Genomic DNA, 18,625 nt, shown 5'->3' with positions numbered 1-18,625 from the left:
AAGGGCAGAAGAAGCCAGGCTTGCTGCCTTTATCAACCTCTCAGAACTCAGAAGGCTGCTGCCCCTCCACAGGACCTCCCACCAGACTCCCTCTTAGTGCCCCCACCACTTCTTATTATCACCACCCTGGGGACTAGACCTCCAACCACAGAAGGAGCTTTGGGGACACAAGTAAACCATCAAAATTAAAAGCTCAAGTCAGGAATGTTATAGTAACTTTTGTAAGATTAGGATTCAAACTTAGTTCCAAATTGATTAGCATTCCCTGTTTAATATTAGCTGAAACTCTGAACATGGAACAAGGTTTTCAGACTGTGTGTCCTGTAGACTCAACAAAATTTAACAGGAAACAGTAGTCACTGATGCCCCACCTATATCCAGCAGTAAGAACCAGACCCTAGCCTTAGCATAAGTTACCCCTGATAACCATAACCACACCCCAAAGTATCTGGGCTTGCATCCTAGCATGCAGTCCTGTGAAGCCACAACAAGCTGTGCACATTGCCAAGACAAACTAAGATGTGGTCTTTGCTCTAGAGCTCCCTGGGGACCAGCATGTCTGAAATCCCTCCTCTCCTCAGTTTCTTCCTATTCCTTGTCCCTCATCAACTACCTCCTACTGTTCTGCTTTGGAGTTGTTTAGTAGTCACTGTCCTCTAGACCCTTAGTTGAGGTGCCTGCTTCTACAAGAACCTTCTTTTGTAATATAATTTAGTCCATTTTTACAAAAGATTTATTTATTTTATGTGAGTACACTGTTGCTGTCTTCAGACACACAAGAAGAGGGCATTAGATCTCATTACAGATGGTTGTGAGCCACCATGTGGTTGCTGGGAATTGAACTCAAGACCTCTGGAACACAGTGCTCTTAACCACTGAGCCATCCCTCCAGCCCTACATGAACCTTCTAGGACACACACTGGCTCTTCAGGTGATGAAAACCAAACTCCTGCTTGCAGACATTTAATGCTACCTAGAAACCACTTCATGTAACACTCTGGCAAAGTCTGACAACAGAAGGTTTTGGGGTTTTTGTTGTTGTTGTTCTTTATTTTTAGCAAAAATAACAAAGCAAAAGTAGCCACAGAGTTAGGGGAGAGAACTGCTAGGCAGCTAGGCATGGTGACAGACTTCATTCAGTTAGGTCTCTTTGCCTTACCAAAAAGAAAGTATCTCAAGTTTTTTGTAAAAATCACTTATGTTGTAATAGACCAAAGATGAGTAACTGCATCCAACTAATGAGAAGTGCAGAGGGTTTGGCAAGTGATCAACTGTTGTTCTTAACTACATTTATTATTCTGATCAAAATACTCATTGAAGCATAAGTGCATAAATCATTTAAAGTAAGATACAAAGAAGATGATGTGTACACTGCTCTTTCTTGCTGTGTGCATAAATTGTATAGCATATTAGAAACTGTATTTGGAACTGAACTGGCCCAAATGAGTCTTCAGAGCTGAAAAGAAAAAGGGAAGGGAAGGAGGGAAGGAGAAAGTTAGTAGAATATTATGTTATTTACACTACAGACCTTACCAGCAAATGAGTTTGTAGGACAACCACCTTCATACAGGAGGTGAGTCCTGGCTCCACCATTTGGTAACTGCCTGTTTGGGCAGATCACTCAATCCCCACCCCAGTCATCAATTTCCCTTTCCTAGAAATAAATATAATACAAGATTTGAGTGAGCTGTTGGTCTCAAGGTCCCTGGATTTCACTGAAAAGCTGAAATTTTTATCGCTAGACTCCATCTGACAGAGACACCCACATTCCCTCTCATGCTCCTCAACTTCCTTCTGGTACATTAGTGATGGAGCCATTATTTGGAGTTACAATGCTGTCCATTTCTTTCCTTGAGTATCTGGAAGCCTCCAGAAGGAAAACCTAGTACCAACCAACTAAAGACTGAAAGGTCATTGTCCAAGGCTTTCTCAGCAGAAGTGCCAGGGTGAAAGCAGAAGGTTGACCAAACCCATGCATGTGGTGTGGGTGAGCATCTGCCTGCCTGCCTGCCTGCCTGCCTTGCCCCATACACAAAGGTGCTGTTCTCCCTTTAGAGGCTAGTGATGTGGCTGCATGCCTCCTTCCTGCCCATCCACAGGATAAAAGAATGCAACCCCAAAGGATTCTTCTGTAGCTACTGAAAAGCTACCCTGAATAATGTCTTTCATATGGTGATGCTTATCATGTTTGAGCTGTCTATAAACAGCCCCTAGGAAAATCAATCAAACAATTCTCTTCCTGCAGTGCTGGGACCAGAACTCAAGGCCTTATGCATGCTAGGCTTGTGCTCTACCCACAGCTCCATGCCCTGCAAGGACCCATTACTTAAAGTCAAGAAACTTACCTCCATAATGTTTGATTATATGAGTCGATCTACGAAAAAAGAAGATAAAGACAAAACATTACTTTTATACTACTAAGCATTAACAGACATTAGAGTGTTTTAAGCAATAAGGTTGGTAGACTAGGTCGTTGCTAGCCTCGAGTTCTTGTTCAGAACTACCCAGAGATCCACTCCTGTCTACCAGTTTCTAGCCAAGGCATTGGAAGAGTCCAGAATTGTAGGTACCTGAAGGCAGGGTTGCAAACCAATGCCTGTCCTCCTTGGCATGCTCTTTGGCACTTAGTGTGCATCAAGCTGCCAGGAAAACTGGAGAAAGCACAGGAAAGAGGAAGGAGCTCACAGCAGGGAACTGCTAGTTCAGGCCATGCTGTGTAAGTCTCTCTGCTGGTACCACTGACCAGTCCTTTGGGGTATTCTTTAACAATCTCAGTATGCAGGTTTTTAAAATAGCAAAGCAGTTTTACTGTGACTCAACACAGATGGGACATACAGAATGTAAGGACAAACTCGAAGGCTTACCCCATTCAACTATCTTGGGCTTCTTCAGAGCAGGGTGTCTAACTCTGCAGGCGAACGTATCTTTCTCAGTGGGAGTAAATTCAGTATAAGCCTGGATGAAAAGCATCCAGTCCTCCTCAAAGACCATATGTTGCTTCACTAAATTATCCATCCTCTTTCCATTCTTCAGCAGTTGAATTTCAACAAGAGGTGGATGGAAATTGCCTACAATGCAGTTCAGGACATTCGGCTTGCCGAACACTATTGGGTGCTGTGCAAAGACATCAATCATGGGAGATCCTGAGGGTCACAGGGAAAGACAGATGACAGCTATAGCTCAGTCTGCACCAGGCACCATCTCACATCTGTTCCTCTGTTCCTCCCCTTTCCATTTCTACTCAGGACATATGATCCCTAAAAGGCTACCCACATTTTGAGAACTTAGTATCTTTCCTCAACGTCCTGTGTGCACCTTCTGTTTTTTCCTACCTGGCTTTTAGCAGTGTCTTCTGTTACTGGAGGATGTGCTGGATTTTTAAGAAGCTTTTACTGGAAACTCCCATGAACTCCACCCATCCTTTCCCATAATAAAGCCCATGGCCCACCTAATTTCCAAAGGCCACATCTCATTCTGCACATCCTCCACAGCATCCACATCAAAGCCTGCAGCTCCTGTGTGCTGCTTCAGCTCCTCTCACTTTTCCTTCTTATTGTTGTCCCCTTTCTTTTTGTTTATTGCTCCTCCCTAGACTTCCCAACACATGTCTGACACAGTGCTGAGAGCTGAGCAATTACACCCTCAGGCAGCAGGTGTTAGTATTAGCTCCTCCCTAATGAGGTTCCTCTGCAAGTCAACCCAGGGTACGGTCCTATCAAATACAATTTCTCTGTTCCGACCCAGAGTTTGCATTCCAAAAACAAGCCTCTGGTTTTATGAACTAGAAAACATACAAAATGTGAAATACCACAGAAGCTGGCAAAGCTGTAAGCGATTGAGTTGGGAAGGGTAAAGGCCAGGAGGGAGAAGTGAAGGCCGTGATGGTTGACAGTGCACTCTGCTGGAAGTGAGGGAGCAGTGTGTGCGGGCGGAGGATGGACTTTCAGATGACCCCTGTCACTAAAGGTGTTGGGAATAACTACCATGTGCTATAGGGACATGGAAAGAAAATACTATAAACTCTTTCCATTGTTATTTTTGTGTGCACTCACACACACACACACACACACACACACACGCACACATGTTCTCAAAGGTGTGCTTGTGAAGACACTGGACAATTTCCAGAAGACAGTTTTCTCCTCCTTCTGTCCTGGGTTCCATGAACTCAGGTGGTCAGGTTGCACAGCAAGTACTTGTAGCTGCTGAGCCATAATACCTTTGAATTGTTTCTGCTTCTCATCCAACATGACAAGAACTACTACTGTGTAGAATAAGCATATCTGATACCAAGGTATCACTAATATATATATCTACTTCTAAAAAAAAAAAAATGTTTTCCTGAGTGTGTGTGTGTGTGTGTGTGTGCACATGCACACACTGTACCTCATGTGTGGATTTAAGAGTCATCCACCAAGTGGGATCTGAGATAAACTCAAGCTTAGTGGCAAGTGTCTCTACCTGGCTGAACTATTTCACTGGCCCTTTTTGGTTTTACCTCCATTTACTTACATCTTTGCTTATTATTTACAACAAAATCTGTCCCCCAGACTGGCCTCAAATGCCTGTCCCAGTGTCCCCAGCTCTGAGATCACAGGCATGACTCACCACACTTGGCTGGTAATATGCTTTCTTTTCCTTCCTTCCTTCCTTCCTTCCTTCCTTCCTTCCTTCCTTCCTTCCTGCCTGCCTGCCTGCCCACCCTCCCTCCTTCCTTCTTTCCTTCCTTCTTTCCTTCCTTCCTTCTTTCCTTCCTTTCTTCCTTCCTTCCTTCCTTCCTTCCTCCCTTCCTTCCTTCGTTCCTTTCTTTCTTTTTGTTTGTTTGTTTTGTTTTTCAAGACAGTGTTTCTCTGTCCTGGACTCAATTTGTGGACCAGGCTGGTCTCAAACTCACAGAAATCCACTTGCCTCAGCATCCAGAATACTGGGAATAAAGTGTGCACAACTATGCCCAGCTGCAATATACTCTCAGATACAATCTATTCAGTGTGCATGAGGAGCCACTTATCCATCCTTTGTTGAGGACCTAGCTGTCAAGTGCTGGAACCCACAGTGCCCCAAGCTTGGGGGCTAAATTGTCCTAGTTTGTACTGCTGCTCTCGTCCAAGGGTCAAGGTTCAGCAAGAGAGGGAGTGAGGACGGACATGAAGAATGGAGACCAGAGAGAATGTGATTCAGTCCTGTTTATTCTCATGTCTCTCTCTCCTCCAGTCTCTCTTCTTCTCTCTTTCCAAGTCCTAGTTCCTAGTTCCTAGTTCCTTTCTCCAAGTCCCTAGTTCCAAGTGCCTAGTCCCATGTCCCAAGTTCCTAAGTTCCAAGTTCCAAGTACCTTTCTTCTGTCTGTCTCTCGATCTTTGTAAGTCTCACTTCTTAGGTCACGCCTTTAAGTCTCTTCTCTAAGTCACACCTTTAAGTCTCACACAGTCAATGAATAATCCTGTGTATATAAAACAAGATGTTATCAGAGTGTGCTCAGCTGTTGTAGGCTGTTGAAAACAAGTCTCTTGTCAGGGTATATTGCTCGAGATGGCTGCAAGGATGATAGCTGCCTTCTGTCAGTTCCCCACAGGTCCCCCTTTTTAAATTTTTTTTCAAAAAGGAAGGCTGGGAAAACTTACAGAAACCGTGTCTGCCTTAGGTTGGAACAAAGGACCCCAGCTTCCCTTTTCTGTCTTTGGATACTCAACAGCCATTGGTTGAGCTCCTGTCTTAGGATGGTGAGGCCTCCCTTTTTAGGGGTAAGGGTCTTGAAGTGTTCTCTTACTCGTCATTGACTATCCAGCTTAGTGAGTAAGTTAGGGATTAATGCTTGTTAGTCTTGATGACAGAGGTTTTAGAATCCCCTACTTCCAGCCTGTAATAATGGACCTCTATGGGTTTCATTTGAATAGCGTTTATCTGTTGTCGTACAAAAGCCATCAGTTTGTTGAACAGCATGGACACGAGAGACAAGAGACTTAACAATGCCTGAATAGTCAGTATAACAGCAACACTCTTTTTTAAGGGCAACACATAACTCCCTCTGTCAGAGGAGTAAAAAGTATAAGCCTCTTCTATTCTGTTTAAAAATGTGTTATAGCAGAGTCTAAATCTATAGAAATACAGAACTGATCATAGCTTTGATCTTAACAAAACAAGCAAGGAAATCCCTGTTCTTGCTCTAGTCAATCTCAAACCCAAAGAACAACTATAGTAACTGTGGTAGTGGGTTTTCTCCTGGGTCTAAACAATGTTCCCCACTAAATTATAAGTTGGGGAACCAAGAGTCCAATAGAGCCACCCTGGAGGTACGGGTGGTGATGTCTCCTTCCACATTGAGGACTTCCCAAGTCAGGTTTGCTGGTTGATCTGTTCCAGTTTGAAGGCTATTAAGAAGCATCTTCATGTTTCCTGCAAATAAAAAATATACTTCTCAGGGGGTTTCTCCTCCCTGGATTTGTTATTGTTGTCTATCTGTTTAATCAGTCTCTCTGACAGCCAGCGTGCGGCATCTGCAGTTTGGGAATATATGCAGACAGAACCTCTTAACCAGAAGCACTGGATCAGGCTCATTCCAGGTTCGAGTTAATGGGTCTTTTCAGAGGACTGTTGCAAAATCTTTTTGGTATCAGGATGCCAGAATCTATCTGCAGCAGATGTTTCTTCAGAATCGAAAGTTAAAAAATTTAAAACAAAGAGCATGTGATAAAGGATATTTCTGGGGGATCCCTTGGTAGGGCACCATTCCCACTTTTTAATTTTTTCAAATTGACATTTAATGGTTCGATGCACCCTTTCTACCATACCTTGGCCCTGGGGATTATATGGGAATACCTGTTTTATGTAGTATTCCCAATTTTTCACAGAATTGGTGGAAACTGGAGCTTGTATAACCTGGGCCATTGTCAGTCTTTATCTGTTTAGGCACACCCAATACAGCAACTGTAACAAGCATATGAGTGATCACATGCTTGCTTGTTTCTCCAGATTGTAATGTCACATAAATGAAACCACTGTATGTATCTACACATACATGTATATGTTTTTCTTGCCAAATTTATTATAATAAATTATAATATATTATATTATATATTTTATATTATATTATATTATAATAAATTATAATAAATTTATTATAATACATTGCTGGTTCATGGCCTGGAGCTGGCCCCTGTTCACATTTCCCTGATTATGGGAAAGGGTGTTTCTTTGTGCATCTCTTTTGGACCTACATTCACTAGCCCAATGCCTTCCATGTTTGCAAAGTGGGCAGAGCCCAGGCTGTTTTCTGGGCTGTCTCTGGCTTAACTCATTTTCTGCCTTACAATCTCTTGCAAAGTGTCTAGGCTTGCCACAATTGAAACAGGCCTTTTGGTTTCTACTTGCCAAAAAATCTCTTACTGATTGTTTTTGCATGGCAGCTGCCATAGCTAAGCCCTGTTGGTAAGAGGGACCTATGTCAGAACAGAGTCTGATATACCTTGTAAGGCCTATCTTTTTCCTGTAGGTTCTAATGGCTGCTTGGCAGGCAGGATTGGTATTTTCATATGCAAGTTGTTTCACATAATCTACATCTGCCTCTGCATTACCAAAAATTCTCCCTGCTGTTGTCATTAATCGATGAACAAAGTCAGAAAATCGTTCATCAGGTCCTTGTCTGACTACTGTCAAGGATGCGCCAAAGTCTCTCTTGGCCGGGAGTTTGTGCCAAGCCTTTATGGCTGCATTTTGAATTTGAGCAAATAAACCTGGGTCATATTGCATCTGGTTATCACTAGAAGCAAACTGCCCTTCTCCTACTAAAGCATCAAAGGACTAGCCATTGCCTGCCTGAATGTTTCTCCTAGCTGTCTCTTTACAATTCTCATGATACTCTGATTTCCAAATAAGATAGTCACCACCACTAAGAACTGCTCTAATTAACATATTCCAATCACCAGGAGTCAGCCACTCCTCTATAGCAGACTCTAAAATTGCAAGAGTAAAGGGAGCAGTGGCACCATATTGTGATACTGCATTTTTTAATTCCTTAATAATTTGAAAATTAAACCCTGTGTGATGTCTCCAAGCAACCCATTAAGCGTCTCTGGTCTAGGATACAGGGAAAGCCTCAGCCTTTCCGCCCTCTGGCTGATCTGTGGCTAAAATAAAGCTAGATGATAGGGGCTGCCTTTGGACTCCGGGTTGAGGAATGCAAGGAGCGAGGGGATTTTCACAGTTTACCTCTTGAGACATCTTCCCTGTCTTTAATTTTTGTAGCTGATTAATTAAATCCTGATACTTATTTTCTAACTCTATTTGTTGTTTAAGAAAAAATATTTTTGCTGTAACTCCCTTCTGGGATCTATAACCACCATCTCCATTGCGGGAGCATTTGGAGGCAGAGGCACATAGGGAGGGGGTCTTCAGGAAGAGGGCCTTTCAGGGTTATAATGTTCGGCTGCATCTTCCTCTAGGTCAGCACAATCTGGCACTGACAAATCGTCATTAACCTTTGGTTGTATTTTGGATTCTAACTTCGGATAAATACGTTTCTTTTTATTTTGAACATGAAAGATAACATTTAAAAAACAAAGCAAAAGCAGACAACACACGTGAGCAGTAAACAGCAAAACAAAAACAGAGAGTTGAGTTCAGGCCGACTTATTTCTTGCCCTATTTTCATTATCATGACTTACGTTTCTCTATGAGGCAGATTCCTGAGGTGATCACCTTCGTTTCACTTCTGAATTTTCGGCAGATCCTTCTTCCCTCACTGCATCTTTTGTTCTTGCTTCCCCATGTTAGGCGCCAAAGTGTCGAGGACTGTTCTGCCAAATGTTGGAACCCACACTGCCCCAAGCTTAGGGTCTAAATTGTTAGCGCCCACACTGCCCCAAGTTTGGGGGCTAAATTGTCCTGGTTCATACTGCTGCTCCTGTCAGAGGGTCAGGGTTCAGCAAGAGAGACAGTGAGGATGGACGCGAAGAATGGAGACCAGACAGAGTGTGATTCAGTCCCGTTTATTCTCATGTCTCTCCTCCAGTCTCTCTTCTTCTCTCTTTCCAAGTCCCAAGTTCCAATCTTAGTTCCTAGTTCCTCTCTCCAAGTGCCTAGTACCAAGTCTCAAGTTCCTATTTCCTAGTTCGTAAGTTCCAAGTTCCAAGTGCCTTTCTTCTGTCTGCCTCTTGCTCTTTATAAGTCTTACTTCTTAAGTCACACCTTTAAGTCTCTTCTCTAAGTCACACCTTTAAGTCTCACACAGTCAATGGAAAATCTGGGTATATAAAACAAGATGTTATCAGAGTGTGCTCAACTGTTATAGGCTGTTGAAAACAAGTCTCTTGTCAGGGTATATGGCTCCAGATGGCTGCAAGGATGATAGATGCTTTCTGTTGGCTCCTCACAACCCATGAAAGGCATAGGGAGAGGAAGATCTGAGAACTGTGGCCAGCTAGAGTGAGGGTCTCAGTAAAGCTTTGAATTATTTTTACCCTGAAAAGTTAAAGAAAAGATAAGAAACAGATTTCCTTGCATTTAAGATTTTGGTAACAAGAACATGCTAAATGCCACAGAGGTCAGAGCCCAGGTTCATCCTGCCTGGAATCCTCTAGGCAAAAGCCATCTCTTCCACAGTTAAGACCAGTGTTGGTCTGGGTTTAAATCTGGGCTCTGCCATATTTCTCCCTCCAGGACTTTGGGAGTTACTACTTGTCCTCAAGAGTCTTGGTAAGCACACTGAAATAATCCTTACCCCAGAGCTCACAACCTCCTTGACTTCAGACAAAGTCTCAGATTTTTCAAAACTGAAAGCAGAGGCTCTAAGAAAGAACCAGGCAGCCTGCCAAAAAGGACACTCTGTGTGAGGTACCAAGGGTCCAAGGCATCCCAGACTGCTTCACAGATTATGACCCAGGAAGGCCTAGGCACTTGTAGAAACAAATAGAGGTTACAGCCCAAAGGCCTGCATTACCACAGATGGCAGAGATCAGCCTCAATTCCAGCCCTGACTACCATTAGTCTATTGTGGGAATAAGTTAGTTTAAGTCTTGATGCCTCTTCAGGTTCCCTGTTTTAAGACACGAGGAACCATAATGCTTACATCGTAGAGATACTTTCAGACTTATGAAGCACACAAGGTCGTCAGTATTCTAGTAAGCTATTATACCCAGAGGCCTTTATGGTTATTACTAAAAGCGACATTAATGATACAAAGTTAATGGTCAGAAAGCGGAAACATCGCAGAGTATGGGACCCACGCCCATTTCTCTTCAGCTCCATTGGATCCTAGGCGCTCTGCAAGTGCAAAGGAAGCTGCCCCTCTGCAGTCTGACTTCCCCTATCCTGGCCCAGCTTCCCTGAGCCCATAGGCCTCCATCCCACACTTTCCAGGCAGCTCTACCCTCCTGCTGTGCTCAGGGAGCCTAGGGGCTCCAGCAGGCAGAGAAGCAAAAGAGAAGCTTTCCCCACCCCCAGTGCTGACAGTCCACACATTCTCTTGTATTTTTGGTTGTGAGCCTAGCCTTTAATGGCTGAGCCATCTCTCCAGCCCCAGTCCCCACATTCTCAAACAGGCACATCTACACTGTAGCTCAAAGCCATAAGAACAGGCAGCAGGAGGCCCACTTTTTTCGCCCCGAGAGATGAAGTCCTGGCCAATCCTGTTGGGAGGAAGTACTAAGGAGAAATCATAATTTAACGCCAAGAGAGGGGGAAGAGGCACTCACTGACATAAGTATAAGCATGCAAGCCGGTCAGTGAGACAAGCACCAGAAAGATCAGGGTCACCCAACAAGCCATTTGAACTGGTCCGGAGGACTGAAATGAGAGCCAGCCTGGACATGCACTATTATATAGTCCCTGAACTGGCAGCCAATCCAAAATCATATCTGGAGGCCATCACCAGTCTAGTTGGTGATGCAGAACTAGGTTACAGAGGGACTTTCCCGCTTTCAGTTTCATGTTCTGATAAGTCCCATGAGATTTGAAACAGCCTGGCCCGGACCCTTCATGCCCTACAATCTAGGGTGTGCTCTTGAGCTTGGTGTATCTGGTCATTCATCCTGGGACAGCCTTCATTCGTTCAATTGCTAACAATATCCCAGTCAAAAAAAAAACTTAGGACCTGAAGCTTTCATTCTTGAAAAGTAAAGCCAGGACAATTAAGAGCATTAACTGGCAGAACTCAACTCTTGGTTTATAACCTCAGTCCAGGAATACAAAGGCAGTTTCAGGACTCCATGTGTAAAGACCCTCCTGTCCCAAAGGCAGCTCAGAGGATCGCTGACCTTGCTTCTTGCAGGTTTCTCCTTTGAGAGCTTTGGATGGAGAACTTCCTCGGGTACCCTTGATAAATTTAGGTGATTTTCTTTGTTCTGTTGGTGGGTTTGGGGGAAGGACAATGGCTTAGAGCTGTGTTTCCAGAAAAAAGAAAACTACTGTTTAGTTGCCAAGAGTGCTGGTGAGACCATCATCAAGCCTGACAACCAGAATTCAGTACCTGGAACCTACCTGGAGAAAGGAGAGAACCAGTTGGGGTTCTGATAAGTAGGAACCCCAAGGGAATACATCTTAAGGTTTATCTCCTCATCCAGAAAAAATAATTTATTCGGGGATTCACTTCACTTGCTCACTCAATTTACCAACGGCCCTATTCTAAGAAAGCACTACTAAGAGAATGGCCTGGAAACACAGCCCTAAGCCACTGTCCTTCCCCCAAACCTACCAACAGAACAAACATACTCAGTGTTCTCCACAGAGAAAACAAATGCATATTTTATACAATGGCTTGTACATGAATGTTCATAGTAGCTTTGTTTGTAAAAGCTGTAAACTAGAAGTAACCCAAACAGGTAAACGGCTAGACTCATTGTGATGTAGACTGTCAGTAGAACACTGTCAAGACAAACAGGAAATAAACTAGTGATACACGAACATGGATCAAATAACAATTCTGGCAGAAGCCACACAAAAGAATATACTCTGTATGTGTGTGTTTACACAGAACTTACAGAAGATACATTAATCTGTAGTGACAGAAAGCAGGTGCGTTGTTTCCAGGGGATGGAAGGAGCATCAGAAGTAGAAGGAATTGTTGGGGGTGAAAACTATTAATTATTTAGAGTTTGGTGGTAGTTTAATAGTTGTGTCCACATAGTATTATTCACTGTATACTTTTATACATCTATGGTATATTAATTATCATGGTTATAAAAGGTAAACCCTGGGGCTGGAGAGACAGAGCATCCCAGCCCCCACACAGGGCAACCCACAAATACCTATAACTTCTACTCCAAGGGATGTGACACCCCATTCTGGCCTTCGCAGACACAAGTACATACAAATAAAAGAACATTTTTCTAATTTAATTTTTATTTTTATTGGTGTTATGAGACATGGTTCCTCTGGGTAGCCCTGGCTATTCTTAGAACTTGCTCTGTCAGTGAGGCTGGCCTCAAACTCAGAAATCTGCTTGCCTCTCTGCCTCTCTTCTGCCTCTCCTCTGCCTCTCTGCCTCTGCCTCGAGTGTTGGGCTTAAAGGCTTGTACCACCAATGATCAACAGAACTCTTTAAAAGAAAGACAAACTCTGAACACATAGATACCTATATCATTGCTAGATTTTATAAAGAACAAAGTCCTTGAACAGAAACAGAAGTAAACTATCAAAGTGGAGAGACAGGAACAGATTAAAGTTCACATGAGTGGACCGCTCAGTGGTCAATTGTGCCAAGATCTTCCAGATTTTGTCCTTAGTCCTTTGCCATTTAAAGCATGATCCAACATCAGCACCATCAATACCTGGGAGCAGTTAGACATGCAGGCTCTTGGGTCCATCTCAGACAAACTGTAGCAAAATCCCCTTTAACCAGCATCCCAGATGACTCTTATATATACTAACAAACGTAAAGCAGATGACCTAAACTACTGCCTAGAACTCTTTTCCAATAATGACCAGGGCACCCACTCCCTCATCTTAGCAACTCAGTTTTTCTCCTTCATCATGCTTCCTCCTATGTTGTCATTTCTGCCCACTGCTCTCTGGAACACTTTAGTTTCTCCTCTCTGCAGCCACACCACCACTCCCACTGTCTTCTCTTCATAGCTGTCTGGGTTGCTTTCTTGTCATCTGGACACGAGCTCCAGTTATTGGGAGGAAGAACCTCAACTGAGAAAATGCTACAACAGATTGCCTGCAGGCAAGTGGAAGGTCTTCTTGATTGCTGACTGATTTGGTTGGGCCCAGGCCAGGGTGGCAGTGCCCCCAGGGCAGATTGTTATGTAAGAAAGCGAGCTGAGCTAGCCTTGTAGCAAAGTAGGTATGCTACAGTCCTCCATGGCTTCTGCTTCAGTTTCTGCTTTGAGTTTTCTCATGATACACTGTTACCTGGGAGTCTAAAATGAAATAAACCCTTTCCCCAAGTTGCTTTTGGTCTCAGTCTTTATCTCAGCAATAGTAGTCTAATTAAGACAATGTTACCAGCTCAACCTGCTCTGCCCACAAAAAAAAAAAAAAAAAAAAAAAAAAAAAAAGGCCTCTAGAAGGAAGAAAAGACCATTCAGAACAGGTTTTCTGTTAAGGCTACTAGTGTTATCACACCAGGGAGCAGCACAAGAAAGTGTCTCCTGGCCTACTCCAAAAATGAGCTGGACCACCTGATTATATATCTGAGAGGGGTGTGGTTTGCAAATGAAGCATTTATACCAATCATAGCACAGCTAGCTTTCAGTTCCACCAATCACAGGCCTGACACAGGGACAGCAGAACAAATCACCAGTCTCATTGCACCAATCACTGCCTTCTTACTGAGTTACCTAAATTCCTCCCCTCCGTTCTGGAGTGAGAAAAGCTGCAGTATTACTTAAAGCTGACTAAGGTTTCTATCCACTGGCTGGCTTCCTACTGGCATACATTGAGAAGATAACCACAAAGCCTTCCAAAACAGAAGTTACAGCTTTGGCAGCTGCTATCATTGGAGTCCTTCCCTTGAGTCCTCTCAGAAAAATTCTAAAGTGTCCAAAACAGCTGGGCTACTTTGAAGGCAGACCAGCCAGTTGCCAGCTACTCAGCAGATAGCTTTCTGTGTCAAGCAGAAGTATAAGGGAAAGAGGTAGGACAAATGTCAGCAAAAGAATGAAACCAGGTGTGGTGGCTATCTTGGTTGTCAACTTGACTACATCTGGAGTTAACTAAAACCCAAGGGGGCAGGTACCTCTTTGAGGGACTTTTCCTTATTTGAATCACTTTTTCAACCTGGAATTTTTTTTCTGAGGCAAGATTTTTCTGTGTAGTCTTGGCTGTCTTAGAACTCGCTCTGTAGACTAGGCTGACCTCAAACTCAAAGATCCCCCAGCCCCTGGCTCCCAAGTGCTGGGATTAGAGGCATGTAGCACCACCATCACTCAGCTTAAACCTGTACCTTTTAAAGTAGGAAGATCCACCTTTAATCTGGGTCACACTTTCTGGTGGCAGCCTTTATAAAGGACATGGAAGAAGGAAGCTTGTTCTCTTTACCTGCTTTCTCTCACTCTCACTAGCAAGTTTATTTCTTCACTGACATTAGAGCCTACTTCTTCAGTATTCTGATATATAACAAAGACCAGCTAACACATCCCACCCTGTGGACTGAACAACTACCAGATACTTGGCTCTTCCATTGGTAGACAGCCACTGATGGACAAGCTGACGAGGGCCTGCCTATATGTTCATTCTATAAATTCTGTTCCTCTGGAGAACCCTAATACATCGGGCAACAACTTAATCTCTTCATAGGAAAATTAGAGTCAGAGGGTGCATAAAACCAAGAGCTATTGCCCTGCCTTTAATTCATCCTAGTACTTGGGAGGCAGAGGCAGGTAGTTGATCTTTGTGAACCCAAGGCCCACCTTGTGTACACAGTGAGTTCTAGGCAAGGCAGGGCTCTTTTGAGACCTTGTCTCAAAAGTACACACACACATCAGCAAGAACAAAAAAAATAACTTGTTAGCATTTTTATCTTGTTTTGTTGGTGGTGGTGGTTTGTGGGGTTTCTTGGGTGTTTGCTGGTTTGTTTGTTTTTTGTTTGTTTGAAACAGAGTTTTATTCTGCATCCTTGGTTGTTCCTGAACTCACTCTGTAGATCAGGCTGGCCTCAAACTCACAGAGATCCACTTTTCTCTGCCTCTAATGTACTGGGGTTAAGAGCATGGACCAACACACAATTGTAGCATTCTTAGCAGCCCAGTACCCTTAAGGAGCATGGGTTCACCTCTGTATAATCTATACATAGAACTGGATACTAATGAACAATGTTTTTGGACTATTCTCCACATCACACCTTGTCAGAATAATGCTCCCCAATTCCCAGCAAATATGTCTGTTCTCATCTCTGGAATCTGTGACTTTGTATTCTAAGATATAAGGGATGTTGCTGTTATAATTAAGGTTGAGAACCTTGAGATGAGATTACTGGGGATGATCTAAGCAAATCTATTTTAATTGCATGGATCCTTCAAAGAAGAGATGGCTCAGTGGTTAAGAGCACCAATTGCTTTTCCAGAGACCCAGGTTTGATTCCCAGCACTCATATGGTGGATCATGGATCACAACCATCTGTAACTCCATTTGCAGGGGTTCCAGTGCCCTCTTCTGATCTCAGCCTGCATCAGACACACACCTGGTATGCATTTGGGCAAAACGTAGACATAAAATAAATAAATCTAAATTGTTTCTTAATCAAGGAACTATTGTGTGACAATGGTTAGTAGGGAAACACTGTTACAGAAGCACAATCAGGGAGATGCAATTGGCATTGTTAAGACAAAGAAAGAAGCCATGAATCAAGAAATGAGGGAAGACCAAGGAAGGCAGAAAAGTTGGGAACAGATCCTCCTAGAGCCTCCAGAGAGCATTGCTGCCACCAACACCATGGTTTTGGCTCCATGTGTCTTGTGGTCACAGAAGAAGACTTCTGGTCTAAAGAAGTATAATGAATTGTTTTGAATGAATGAGTTTGTAGAATGGAAAGCTAACCCAGCACCTCCTTTCCAGGAGCATGCAAATTAGGACCCAGTTACTAAGAACTTAGTCCAGAACAAATGTTTGCCTTTCCAAATCTAGTTTGCCTTTTGACCAAGCAGGCTCTGGCATCAAAGGGCATTTTGGGTACTCTCTGTTGGAAGCAGTGAATCACCTGCTTCATGCCTGAAGGGGGTTGGAATTCTTTGTTAGAAGCTTGGGTCCTCCCCACCTCCCACCACTCTCCTCGGAGCTGGGTCAGCTCTGCTGATGTGGGCCCAGCATAAGAAGGACCTGCCCTGGAGAAGCACTGTGTACATTTCTTCATCGATACCACATTCTAAATAGACCAGATCATTTCTGCCCCAAGTGAGGTTTACAGTGTTAAAAGGAGGCTGAGTGTTATAAGAGGGGACCTCTAGACCAGGACAAAGATTCCCACTGCCTTGCCTTTTTTCCTCATAGTCTGTATCAAATACTTCCACCATCTGCCCCAACTTGTTCATCTAATGTCGGCGCCCACTAATCATTCAGTTATTCAACAGTTCCTTACTAGGTTCTGCTACTTGTTAGACACCTGGAAATTTTCCCCAGAGGAGCTCTGGGACTGTAGTTTATAGACCTGTAAATAGGTCGCAATACCAGGACAGTAACTAACTCTACTGGGAGTGAGTGAGGAGGAGCCAGCTGAGGACCTTTGAACCAAGGGATCGAGCTTGAAATTTTGCATTGTGACACACTGCCAGCAGAGGAGCACAGCCAGGACAGGTTTGTTTTTTTAATTAGGTTTTTCTATATAACCCTGTCCTGGAACTTACTCTGTAGACCAGGCTGTCCTCAAATTCACACACATCCACTTGCCTCTGCCTCCTGAGTACTGACTGAGATTGTGTACCACCATGCCTGAATGAGACAGGATTTCTTATTTGTTTTGTTTTTCCTCACTGTTGGTCTTTAAGATTTTTCTTTTTTTGCTTGGGGATGTTGGGAGTCAGACTCAGGGCCCTATGTGTGCTAGCTCTACCCCTAAGCCACATCTCCACACCCATTTTCTCTAACTATAAAATTCACAGCCATAAGATGTGTATATGAATACATGTTAACACAAATCTAATCCTTTTGCACATATTTCTCTGCAAAGTGGTTTTTATGTAACCATATGTCATGGACACTATATCTGTTTCTGTGACAGTATACATATGTACTGTGTCTTCATATTTTCATATTATTTTATTATATGAGCACACCGTACTTTTTTTTTGAAATGATGAGTTCTCACTAAGGAAGGCCTTGAATGCTCAGTCTTTCTGCTTGAGCCACCTGAGTGCTGGGATTGGCCCTCCGCATCACACACAGTTCATACCATGCTTTTCAATCAACCCTTCATCAGAGGCTTTTCCAGTTTCTCCTTACTATAGCCTATCCCATGGATCATGAAGCTGTCTTCCAGAGACTTTGCATCGAGACATATCTCCTCCCTTAAACCAAGAGATCTACTTACCTCCCTACATCTTTGCCTGAGATGGTTATTGCCATTGAAAACTGTCTGATTTTCAGTCTTTAAAGATGAGTTGAGCAGCTTCTATATACTCTTGCATTTCTGTGAATTCCCTATCTATGGTAATAGCCAAAATCCTTGGCTAATGAAAATGGACACTGGAGTGTGTGTGTGTGTGTGTGTGTGTGTGAGAGAGAGAGAGAGAGAGAGAGAGAGACAGAGACAGAGACAGAGACAGAGAGACAGACACAGACAGACACAGACAGACACAGACAGAGAGGGAGAGAGACAGAAGACAGAGAGAGGAGAGATAGTGAGAGAGAGGGAGGGAGGAAGAGAGAGAGAGAGACTTGCATCTCTTTGAACTGGTCTTCTTGCCTTCATCTCCCAAGTGCAGATTGTGCATGCCACATTTGTCTCAAGTAACTCTTTTTTTTTTTCCTTTTCAAACATGGTCTCACTATATAACCTTGGCTGGCCTAAAACTATGTAGATCAAACTGACCTCATGAACAGAGACCCACTTGACTCTCCCTCCACAGTGCTGGAATTAAAGGCAACCACTAACACACCCAGCAAGACATTTATAGCACTGATGTGTATGGTGTGCTCCAATGTGCATAACCATGTACCATAGAATTCCCTCACTGGAAAAAAAAACGATGCCAACAATCAGCTGAGGGTACGGTGGCAGGATGACACCTTTCCAATAACACAGAGCTTATAGATATAAGGAACAGAGGACAGGAGGGACTAATATGGACATGTTCTGTATTATAGAGATGAAATTGTACTCCATATTTTAAAAAAGGTATCTGTACATACATGTTATCTCTAGGTTAGCATCTACATACTGTTAAGAGTTTGTTCTGAGATAACCACTTCCCAGTCCAAATGTTCCTTGGAGGGAACAAGGTTGGTACCAGCCAAAAAGATAACTATAGACTCACATTTCAAATAGTGCCTGACCAAAGATCCACAGAACAAGGAAAGAGCACAAGGGATGTGGCTGACCACCTGACCAAGGCAAAACACAGCTCTAAACAATTGCCTCTACCTTCCCCTCATCATCCAGCTTCTCCGTGTATGCTCTGATAGCTCAAGGTGAAAGCCACATCTTTATATTGCTGTGACAACGCACCATGACCAAGACAACTTAGAAAACATTTAATTG

The 18,625-nt window shown here is 43.4% G+C and overlaps 1 protein-coding gene across 1 annotated transcript; it reads right to left on the bottom strand.

Moving 5' to 3' along the window:
• Window positions 1–2,345: 2,345 nt before the first annotated feature.
• LOC117704104 (beta-2-microglobulin-like) lies at window positions 2,346–10,758 on the bottom strand. Its single transcript, XM_076928287.1, has 3 exons — window positions 10,686–10,758; window positions 2,865–3,143; window positions 2,346–2,374 (listed from the first exon to the last, which is right to left on the bottom strand). The coding sequence occupies exons 1-3, from the start codon at window positions 10,756–10,758 to the stop codon at window positions 2,361–2,363; spliced, it is 366 nt and encodes a 121-aa protein (XP_076784402.1). The 3' UTR covers window positions 2,346–2,360.
• Window positions 10,759–18,625: the final 7,867 nt, after the last annotated feature.

The sequence above is a fragment of the Arvicanthis niloticus genome, chromosome 2 (assembly GCF_011762505.2).
Source record: "Arvicanthis niloticus isolate mArvNil1 chromosome 2, mArvNil1.pat.X, whole genome shotgun sequence".
NCBI lineage: Eukaryota > Metazoa > Chordata > Mammalia > Rodentia > Muridae > Arvicanthis > Arvicanthis niloticus.
The sequence above is the reverse complement of the archived record's forward strand: the minus strand, read 5'-3'. Positions and strand labels throughout refer to the sequence as shown.